At 46.7% G+C, this 12,042-nt stretch overlaps 1 protein-coding gene across 1 annotated transcript in view; it reads right to left on the bottom strand.

Annotated features, from left to right (window-relative positions):
• dcst2 (DC-STAMP domain containing 2) overlaps positions 1 to 9,140 on the bottom strand; it is a 51,886-nt gene extending 42,746 nt beyond the window's left edge. The window contains exons 1-2 of the mRNA XM_061289091.1: positions 9,064 to 9,140; positions 298 to 572 (exon numbers count right to left, since the gene is read on the bottom strand). Coding sequence (XP_061145075.1) covers positions 298 to 572; positions 9,064 to 9,140 — 352 coding nt within the window. The remainder of the gene's footprint in view (positions 1 to 297; positions 573 to 9,063) is intronic.
• Between the last annotated feature and the right edge of the window lie 2,902 nt (positions 9,141 to 12,042).

The raw sequence follows: 12,042 nt of genomic DNA, 5'->3' as shown, positions 1-12,042 counted from the left end.
TTTCTCAACTTTAGGTCATTCTGAGGACTTTTCAGGAAAATCATAGGGTGTTTTTTCTATACCTTTCGGAGTTGATTTAGAGCATGACAAAGTGAGGACCGGCCAAAATGTCCTCACGTCGCTAAAATGTCCTCACAGCGTTGGTCTATTTACTCATGCCGGTCCTCACAATGCCGCAAGTACAAACACACGCATGCACGCACACACACACACACACACACACACACACACACACACACACACACACACACACACACACACACACACACACACACACACGGCGGTCAGGCGACAAACCTGAGCAGAGCAACGGCAGCATGAGGCCGACAGCAGTGCGCACGCGCACGGACATCCCCATTCCAAAGGCAACGGCGCCGGCCACGGCCAGTGTGCCATACACACACGTCCACAGCGGCGCACCTTCCAGGAAGAGCGCCGTGGCGCCGTAGCAGGAGGCCAGCGCCAGCCCCACTCCGAAGGCCAGCAGGCTCCGCCCCGCCGCATGCAGCTCGCCTCGCAACTTCCTTTGCCGCCGCAACCCGGGCGAAGACATCGACGACGAGGATGGAGGCCTTTGGCGAGAAAAAATGATCAGGCTATTTGTGGTGGCGGTGGCATCCGCAGATAGATACGAGCTCACTCGGCACACTTGGATGTGGCCAGAGAAATTAGCAAGTCAATGATGCGCTTGGCCGACAGAAGCTTTTGTCTACATGTGATTCTGCATCGTTTGTGTTTACGTATACTTTGCTCCAAGTGTAAAATTACGCCTCAACTATAAATGCCTTTCGTTATTCTGTCTATGGTGTTTCCCATTACTGTCTCCTCAAAGCTTCGTAGTAGCACTTCAGATCCGCGAGGAGGACGTGTGTCAGATGTTTTGGGGGCAGAAGGTCAGGAAGGCACCAGGCCCAGACGGCGTGTCCCCCTCCTGCCTGAAAGTCTGTGCTGAACAGCTGGCACCCACCTTTACACGGATCTTCAACTGTTCCCTGGAGCGGTGTGAGGTGCCCTCGTGCTTCAAAAGCTCCATCATCGCACCGGTGGCTAAGAAGCCCCCCATCACATTATTGAATGATTACGGACCCGTCGCCCTGACATCTTTGGTCATGAGATCCTTTGAGAGGCTCGTGTTGAGCCACCTGAAGGACATCACAAGACCCCTGCTCGACCCCCTGCAGTTTGCCTACCAGACAAACAGGTCAGTGGCTAGACTAACGCACTCCTCATCGGGATCCCTAGCAAGATGCCATTCAGCCCCCACACTGTGGAACTCCCTCCCCGAGCACCTAAGAGCATCCCAATCGACTGACTCTTTCAAAACCGGATTTAAAACTCACCCCTTTACTCTAGCATTTCCGTAATTCCTGTTCTCATATCCTGGTTGTCGTCCAGTTGTTTTATACTTGTCCTTGTTTTGTTTTCTTGTTTTTACTTTCCATGTAGCACTTTGAGATTCCTCCAAATGTAAAGTGCGTTATAAATATAATTTATTATTATTATTATTATTATTATTATTATTATTATTATTATTATTATTATTATTATTATTATTATTATTATTATTATCAGTGGATGATGCAGTCAACTTGGGACTGCACTACATCCTGCGCCACGTAGACACCCCACGGTCGTACACCAGGTTCCTGTTTGTGGACTTCAGCTCGGCGTTCAACACCATCGCTCCCGATATCCTCCACCAGAAGCTCACCCATTTCGCGGTGCCTGCCTCCACCTGTCAGTGGATCACCAGCTTCCTGACCAAACAGGAGACAGCATGTGAAGCTGGGGACCATCACATCCGACACCTGGACCACCAGAACCGGCGCCCCCCAGAGGTGTATACTCTCCCCATTGCTCTTCCCTCTCTATACCAACGATTGCTCCTCAAGCGACTCTTCTGTGAAGCTCCTGAAGTATGCGGACAACACCACTCTCCTCCGACTGATCCGGGACGGTGACGAGACTGCATACAGACAGGGGGCGGAGCGGTTGGTCCACTGGTGCAGCCAAAACCACCTGGAGCTGAACCCACTCAGGACTGTGAAGATGACAGTGGACTTCAGGAGAGACCCTTTGCCACTTCCACCCCTCACCATCCTCAGTATTGCTACTCCCACCACAGACACCTTCAAGTTCCTGGGATCCACAATCCCCCTGGGACCTGAAATGGACCGGCCACATAGACTCTGTCCGGAAGAAGGCCCAGCAGAGGTTGTACTTTCTGAGACAGCTCAGGAAGTTCAACCTGCCACAGGAGCTGCTGAAAACCTTCTACACTGACATCATTCAGTCTATCCTCTGCACCTCCATCACTGTCTGGTTTGGATCGGCCACCAAACAAGACAAGCACAGACGCTATACGTTCAAGCATGATCATAAGAAACTAGATGCTATAGGTGAGAAAGGGATATTTGTTGGGTATAGTAGGAATAGCCCAGCATATCTGGTCTACAACTCACAGACAGAAAAAGTATCAAAACACAGGCTAGTGAAATTTATCAAAAACATCAGCGTTGACAGTCAAACACAACAGACGACTGTGATTCAGAAACCATGAACATCAGGAGTACAACCACTGAAACTAGGATTTGTGAGGATACATCACACAGTGAAGATAACAGAGACTTAATTGAGAACAAAAGATGGATTAACACAGATGCATCACAGCATAATGAGGCAGAAGTGCAACGCCAGAACAAGACTGATTTAGGCACTGTTAGGGTTTGCAGAATATCTTCATCGTATGATTATGTTGGAATGTAACCTGTAATAATTTACCTAGCTTGCCCTGTCTTAACAAAAGTAGTAGAACAAAGTGTTAAGGTCTTTTCAACTGATTGACTAGCTGCAGAGGAAGCAATCAAAGTTTTTTTGCTTACACAACGTCGTAAAAGGCCCCCTGCTATGCTTTGATCAGCAGGGAAGCGGCTTCACACCATCCTGTCTTCTCACACCCCCACTTTCAACCCCACTCTGTTTCTCTCAATAAATATGCACCTGATGAGGCCTGAGTCAGATCTCATTCGACCATCGCTGTAAGCACAGCGACAAATGAACTCTCCACCTGCAGGTGTCTAAAACGAAGAACTTGTCTCCAGTGTGGTTCTTGCAAAATAAGTTAGAGTGAGCACCACCCTAACATTTTGGTGCCGTGACCCGGAACCCTCATACCCGCCATCTGGCTGACGGAGGAGGACGTGCTGCATTGTCGACAAGCCAGCGTCCTTTAGGAGGACCTGGAAAAGAAAGTCCTGGGAAGAGAATTTCTTCGCTGGGCCAGCATCTTAGGTCTGCCTTTGTCTGCCAGAGGTGGATTGACGGGATCCGGCAGTACAACGAACCAGGGGACAGGTAAGTTAAAGCCCTAAAGTTCCGCGTAAAAAATTAAAGGTGCACGAGATATACGGCTTTGATTTGTTCGAGCTATGAAACGCGTAAAAAATTAAAGGTGCACGAGATATACGGCTTTGATTTGTTCGAGCTATGAAACGTGTAAAAAATTAAAGGTGCACGAGATATACGGCTTTGGTTTGTCCGAGCTATGAGATATACGGCTTTGGTTTGTCCGAGCTATGAAACAGCTGGGATTCTAGTCCCGGTGGAAGGAACGGGCTAAAAAAAAAAACAGAGCTTCTTTTTCTTAATTGAAGAAGGGCGTATATTCTTTTTTTTGTCCGTTGTTCCAAGCTGTTTGCATGAATGTTGTGTGGTTGAGAGTGTGCGACTGGTAGGATAAATTGACTAAATAGCAGTTCTAGCATTGATCCACGGCAATAACACAGGCTAGTAATTTGTTGAAAGGTCAATTTGAACCTGCATTGAGGATCCTCAAAGAAAGAAAAAATGTAAAAACTGTAAAAATTGTATAAACCTAAAATACCAAATTAAGATGGGAAATAAAACCGGTAAATCACTAGCTCTTGAAGGAGATGAGAAGTACATGGCGAGTAAATTTCTTAATTGTATGCAATACATGCCAAAGTGGAAGAAAAAGTATGGAGTAGAAGGAAAGTTGAAGTGTGGAAGATAGTAGTTGATGTTTTCTGAGGAGTGTCGATAGGAAAGCAATGGGACTGAAAAAGAAAACAAAAGAGAGAGAGTTGAATTGTGCTAGATTGTGGTTGAAAGCTTCACAAGAGAGAAGAGAACAAATCCAAAAGACAGAAAGTTGAAAAGTGATGAGGCTGCGACTATGTTTGTCAAGCCGGAAGACAATGAGGCCACAGTGCGCAGGCGCACTGTCCCGGCCACCCCTGCAGCCGCAGCTGGAAGTGCAGCTCAAGCGGAGCAAGAGGGATCTTCCGCTCGTATGCAAAACTTGTATCCAAGTTTAGCAGACTTGCACCCTCCCCCATATAACAGAAAGAAAAGTCAGGGTCACATTACTAGAAGTCCTGTACAAACAAGAGGTTTGACCACTGCTGCCAGATTTTCCCAAAATATGGACAATGTTGATGTGTGCCCAATGATACAGGTGCCAAACCCTATTGTAGGGGAAGGCCAACCTCCACATACGTATGTTTTTCGGCCATGGACTTTGGAAGAGGCAAGAAAAGCAGTTGAAGGGGTTACCCCTGTTGCTGAAGACCCAGATAAATGGGCAGAGGACATGGCTGGAATCATACATTCCTATAGACTGAATGGGCATGAAGCAGGAGAAGTTGCGATGTCTTCTTTGGGAAAAGACTGGGGAAAGGTTAGAGGACATTATACAGGTAGAAATAATCAAGGGCCTTTTCCCTATCCCGTTGAGGGAAATCAATTGGTAGGGGAGTATGCAGCACAATGGAATGATCTTGTGCAAAGAGTACGAACTATATTTCGAAGACGAGCGAATTATGGTCATTTGGCAGGAATTAAACAGAAGCCTGGGGAAGATATTGATGATTTTCGCTTAAGACTTGAAAAAGAATTCAGGGCGCATAGTGGCATCCCATTCAATGATGCAGCTGAGAGTGCTTGTCAGCAACAGCTTAAAAATGCGCTCCTTACTAATTTCCGCCCTGAAATATGTTGTTAATATATTAGTTGTTAATTTATAAATTGCAAATGTACTTTACATCAAATCCAGAGTAACCAGAATACTGAGGTTGTCTATTGCTTGTCGTATGGTTGTTGTGTGCTGTACCTTGTTGTGTGTTTATTATTGTTGTATGTTGTCCAAAATGTAAGGATATCTGGCCAATATCTGATACTTATGGGAAACCAGGCCCCCTATTAAAAGCTTTAAATAGCTTGCTTGGGGTGACCTTTTCACGCATCCGGAATTACTGTTTGTTGTTCTATGTTGTATGTCTTGGATATCGCGTGAATAAACTCAAAACTCAAACTCAAACTCAACTCGAAATAGGCAACTGGGTGAGGAAACATTTGGTGGAAGTAGATGTTGCAAGTGTGACAACAACTATGCAATGGGCCAGACATGCTGAAAAAGTGATCAAGAGAGGCAAAAGTTCTGATGTATTTCATCTAGACAATAAGGACGATGATGACCTAGATGAAGATACAACAGTCTTCTTCCGTGGGTCCCAGCGGGCCAGAAGAAGAGGTAGAGGCCAGGAAGGTCGCAGGCCGCCATATAATTCAAGACCCCAATCAGATTCTGACAACTGTTGGAACTCGTGGGAAACGAGGACACTTTGCAAGAGTGTGTCGTTTTGCAAGAAAAAAACAATCAAGGGGTGGGGGAAGGGGCAGAGGAAAAGTCACATTTACAGCATGACAAGCTTCCTCCACTTTGACCCCTCATGCTCATACAGTGAAAGAAGTAACAGATGTCCATATGACAGCAGAACATGTCATTGTCAGATTATTAGAACATTTTTTAGATTATTAGAGCTCCTGTCCATACAAGAAGTATGACAATGCTGTTGTATGCCCAATGACAAATAACCAGAGTTCAAATTGTGTGAACACTAAAGTTAAAATTTGCAAATCAAGTGGTAAATGAATGCAATTTGCTTCTAGAACAAAGGTGGGCAAACTACGGCCCGCGGGCCACATCCGGCCCACGGGACCGTTTAATCCGGCCCGCCAACCCTGAATAAATTGTATTAAACATTTTTTCTGGTCATTTTGCCTGCAATGACTGCGTTTCCCCAGTAGATGGGGAACCGCTCGCCTGCGCATATACTACCGGAAGCCGTGTCAGAAAGCTCGGTGCACACTCACAAGTGCGTGCACGTAATCAGTAGTACGGACATGGCGCACTCGCGCTCTATTTGTATCAGTCCCGAATTTAAAGTGTGGGCTGTGACGACAGCATTCTTGTAATTCGCGCGCTGAGCTTTCAGATACAGTTTTACGCTAAAGCCACCCACAAACCTTCCCCTGGAATCCTTCTATTAAAATGAGTCGCCCAAGGAAAAGCAAGGTGGACACAGCGCCGAGTGTTTAAAAAAGAGTGGCCAATTTGACTCAACGTACGCGACGTGACGTTCAGCCACATGAACATCAACATCAACCCGTCACAGATCGAGGTAAACGGACCAACACCTCGGATCTCTCCTAAGAATTGCCACAACAAATTTTACTCCAGACTATGACGCACTAGCAAAAAAGGGAGACCAACAACACTGTTCCCACTGAAAATCACTGTGTTGCCTTTTGATTACTTTATTTGGATGTATGCTTTCGCCGATTCTTCAAGATGATATATTTGGTCAGAATGTTTGCCGTTTGGTGTGATCTCATAAGATAAACATCTTTCATTAATCTGACCTGCAGGCACTGAACTGATGGAGACTGTTATTCATAATACCGGTTTTTTCCGTGTATAGTGCGCAAAATTTAACGAATTTATTGTCCTAAAATCTGGGGTGCGCATTATACATGGGTACAAAAAATTTGTAATTTTTTTTTTAAATTTATTTATTTTTTTAGAAAACAAAACCAACAACAGGACTGACCGACAAAGACGTGGAACAAAAAGACAGGGTGACATTACCAAAGACAGGAACAGAAAGCAAACAGACATCATGACAGTAACACATGCAATGATCCGTTACATCGATTGAGGTGACACAGGAAGAGAGGGGCGACGCGAACAGAAACTATGGCAACCTAGACACATAGCAAAACTGGGGACGAGACGTGACAAATGTCCCTCGAAATGAAACTTGAAATCACCAAGTTTTGGTTTCCAAGGGTGTTTTTATTCCTCTTCAACGTCTCTCCCATACAGAGCCGCCTTTTTCACGTCCGCACGCCTCTTTCCCATGCGCGCACGGAGCGCGGTGGTGCGTTTATGGGCAGTCGGAGAAATCAACGCCAACAAAAAAAATTACATCCAGCCTAGTTAAGACCATACCAAAGACTATAAAAATGGGACCCGATGCCTCCCTGCGTGTGTGACGATCATTGGGACTTAAAAAAAAAAAAAAAAAAGAAAAAAAAAAATTCATAAAAGAAAATTCATAAAAATTGGGTGCGTATTATACATGGGTACAGGCTTTTTTCCAGCATCAGCATGCCATTTTTAGGGTGCGTATTATACATGGGGGCGCACTATACACGGAAAAAAACGGTATGTCGCCAAAGGTTACAATCAAACAGAAGACTATCCCGAGACGTTTGCTCCAACAGGAAACATCACATCAATACGGGCTTTGATGCAGATAGCTGTTCAAAACAATCTCATTGTCCATCAAATGGATGTAAATGCTCTGCCTAAACGAAACACGGCAAGATCCCCTGGACTATTTCTCACTCAATCAAACCACACCTACAGGATACTCTTATCTGGACAGGGCAGAACTGTTGAGGAGAAACATCTCAAATGACTACTGCAAAGGCTGCAGAAAAGGTGCTGTTGTTTGCTGTTTTCCGGACGTGCTGCTGTTCTTTCGGTGGCGGATCCAGATAGGGATTTGCTCAGCGAACGACTGCGGATACGGAAGCAAAGACCGAGGTCCAGATCACCCCAACGTTCTGGCTGAAGGTCCCAAGAAGGAGGGGGACGGAGCCTGCATGGACTGGACCCTATAAATTGGTGGAGCGCGTCTCAGCAGAACTTCAACTCAAAACCTCAAACCCCGTGCACTGTCCCTCCCCTCTGCCCCATCATTTAAACATCTGGGTTTTAAACTTCCAGGACCTAAACTCCTCATCACTGTTATTATTTACCGCCCCCCCAAACCAAATCCATCTTTCTTATCTGACCTCTCAGAATTCATCACTGCACTTTTCTCAGTTTCATCATCTTCTTGGTGATTTCAACCTGCACATCGATTCCACTGATTTTAAACATTCTATGGACTTCCTGGGTTTCCTCAACTGCTCTGGCTTCACTCAACACATCATCTTCACTACCCACAAGCACGGACACACCCTAGACCTGGTCTGTTCCACTGGCCTCAACAGCCATAACATTTCTAGCTCCGACCTCTCCATATCTGACCAGTTAGCCATCTTATTTGACATTGAGACCCTCATCCCCGAACCAAAACAAAACTGCACAATCATCTTTCGCAACCTCAAGTCCATCTGCCCAGACACTCTCTCCACCTGCACACACTTTCCGGCCTCACGCCCCCTGAAACCCAACCACGGACCTCGTCAACACTTACAGCAACATTCTGTCTACCTCCCTCAACACAGTGACTTCTCTGAAAACCAAAAACAGTCACTTTTACTCACCCAGCAACCTGGTTCAACCCGGAACTCTATAAACTTAAGAAACAACTCCGACAGCTAGAACGATTATGCAAGAAAACCGGCCTCACGGTCCATGCCCTCGCTTACAAAGACCTCATGCATCATTCTAAATCAGCCATTAACAAAGCCCGCTCATCTTGCTACTCTGGTATCATCCACTCTGGTTCTCCAAACCCACATTCCCTGTTTTCAACCATAAACAAATTCCTCAAACCCCATGACAACACTTCATCATCCTTCACCCCAGAGAAATGTGACACGCTTTTGTCATTTTCCAATTCTAAAATAGAAAACATCTACCACCAGCTCGCATCCTCCCCCTCCACTACCCCACAACCTGAACCCACATTCTTTCCATCTTCTGTCCCACGGCTATCAACTTTTTTCCCTATAACCTTTGCTGACCTCTCCACCATAGAATCGTCTACCTCCCCCCTGGACCCCATGCCATCTCTACTCGTCAGAGACTGCCTCTCCCCCATTGCCCCACTCATCACAGACATCATCGATTCCTCCCTCACCTCTGGCACAGTCCCCTCACCTCTTAAGCTTGCAGCCATCACTCCTCTCCTCAAAATAAACGGCCTTGACCCTGAGTACGCCAACAACTACAGACCCATCTCTAATCTCACATTTCTGTCATAACTACTGGAAAGAGCTGTCGCAACTCAACTCAAGACCTACCTCCTCTCAAATAACCTGTATGAAACATTCCAGTCTGGTTTCCGTACACACCATAGCACTGAAACGGCCCTACTCAAAGTCACAAACGATCTCTTGCTTTCCTCTGACTGGCTCTCTCACCATTGTCCTCCTTGACCTCAGTGCTGCCTTTGACACAGTAAACCACTCCATTCTTCTCAACCGCCTAGAATCCATCAGCATCACCAACACCGCCCTCTCCTGGTTCAAATCCTACATGTCTGCCAGATGTCACTACATCACCATCAACCAACATAAATCCCACACCACCCCTGCTGCACATGGAGTCCCTCAAGGATCAGTTCTGGGCCCCATTCTTTTCATTCTGTACATGCTTCCCATTGGAGACATCATCCGCCGCCATGGTCTCAAATCCCACTGTTACGCCAACGATACACAACTCTACATCACCACTAAAACCATCTTCCCTGCCATCCTTTCCACCCTCACTTGCTGCCTCACAGACATCAAAGACTGGATGACTCAAAACTTTCTCAATCTAAACAGTAACAAAACAGAGATCATCATCTTTGGTCCTAAATCCAGCCTCTCCACCTACCAGAACTTCACACTCTGTATTAACGGCCACTCTGTCACTCCCTCCCCTCTAGTCAGAAACCTTGGAATTTATATGGACCCCACACTCTCCTTCAAACCACACATCAACCACGTTACCAAAACATCCTTCTTTCACTTACGAAACATTGCACGCCTTCGACCATCTCTTTCCACCACTGCGGCAGAGACACATTTTCATGCATTTATCACCTCCAGACTGGACTACTGCAATAGCATCCTGTATGTAACTGTCCTTCAAAAACTACAATATGTTCAAAACTCTGCTGTCCGACTGCTCACCTGCTCACCCTTCAGACAGCACATCACCCCTGTCCTCCGTCAACTTCCCTGGCTTCCCATAAAACAGCGCATACATTTCAAGATCCTTTTTCACAACATACAAGGCCCTAAACAACCTAACGCCCCCTACCTGTCTGCCTCCTGCACTGCCATACCCCCACCCGCCGACTCCGCACTGCTGACGACAACCTTCTCACCCCCACCACCTCGACCAAATACTGGACCATTGGGGATAGAGCCTTTGCCATTGCTGCCCCCACTCTCTGGAACTCTCTCCCTCTGACCATTTGTAACGCTGACTCCCTCTTCAAACGCCATCTCAAGACCCACCTCTTCAACTCTGCATATGACACCTAACTCATCGTGTGTGTGTGAGTGTGTGTGTGTGTGTGTGTGAGTGTGTGTGTGTCACACACGCCTCCCCTGCCATCATGAAAAGGGGAAAAATAATCTATTGTTTTTATTACAGTCATTTTCTTTTTAATTTCAATAGTTTTGTATCATTTTGAACCAAAATCACTGAATTTTTATAGTTATTTTAAAACCGAAGACAATTCGCTCGGAGGAGCCAACTTCCTGTCTATCCTCCTCTGAGGATTGCGTAATCACACGACTGCCTATGTTGACAGGCTATGCAGTTAGACAGAACTCTTTCTTGGTAGCGTGTCAGCAGAGCAAGGTGATCCATGGTTGGTTGACATAGACATTAGTGACAGGCAGGTGCAGTTCAAGACTGACACCGGCGCTGACGTCACAGTCATACCTCACACTGTGTTCAAGGAGATCTACAGGGACAAAGATCCACCCACTCTCTGAGAGACAACAAAAACCCTGAAGGGACCAGGGGGTCGTCCACTTGACGTTGTGGCCATGGCCGAATTGTTGCTGAGGAGAGGAAAGAAAGAGGTGAGAGAGGGCGTGTATGTCATCAGACACCTGCACACTGCATTGCTTGGGAGGCCTGCAATCAACGGGCTGCAGCTGGTGGCACGTCTAGACACCATCACGATTGAGGCAGTGAAGGAAAAAGATATGCAGGGGTCTCGGGGAGATGCGACAGCCATACAAAATCAGGCTGAAACCAGGTGCCCAACCATTCTCACTCAAAACACCAAGGAGAATCCCGCTGCCACTGATGGACAAAGGGAAGCAGGAACTGTCCCGTATGGAGCACCTTGGGCTGATCAGCAGAGTGGATGAACCGACGGAGTGGTGTGCGGTCATTGTGGTGTTGCTCAAACCGTCAGGTGCTGTGCGCATATGTGTGGACTTAACCAAGCTCAATGAATCTGTGTGTCGGGAAAAATATACCCTGCCATCAGTGGAAGAGACACTAGGGATGATGGCCGGAGCTACTGTATTCAGCAAGTTGGATGCTAACATGGGCTTCTGGCAAATTCCACTGACTGAGGACTGATCCAAGTATACGACGTTCATCACACCCTTCGGACGTTTCCATTTCAATCGGTTGCCCTTCGGTATTTTGCTCCGCTCCTGAGCACTTCCAAAACAGGATGGTGACTGAGGTCAGAAGGACTTGAGGGCGTTGTTTGCCACATCGATGACGTGCTGGTGTGGGGACGTACACAAGAGGAGCACGACGCTTGTCTACACACCGTGCTGGGGAGGATAGAAAAGGCAGGCATCACACTGAATGTTGAGAAATGCGCGATTTTTCTAAGACTGAAGTGACTTTCTTGGGTCACGTGATCTCCACCAACGGCATCAGTCCTGACCCAACCAAGACGGAAGCGGTCCGAGGGATGAAAGAGCCGACAAATGTGAGCGAGCTGAGAAGCCTTGGGCCTGACCTGGGCATGCGAA

The sequence above is a fragment of the Syngnathus typhle genome, linkage group LG10 (assembly GCF_033458585.1).
Source record: "Syngnathus typhle isolate RoL2023-S1 ecotype Sweden linkage group LG10, RoL_Styp_1.0, whole genome shotgun sequence".
Taxonomy (NCBI): domain Eukaryota; kingdom Metazoa; phylum Chordata; class Actinopteri; order Syngnathiformes; family Syngnathidae; genus Syngnathus; species Syngnathus typhle.
This window is presented reverse-complemented; position numbering and strand designations above follow the sequence as displayed.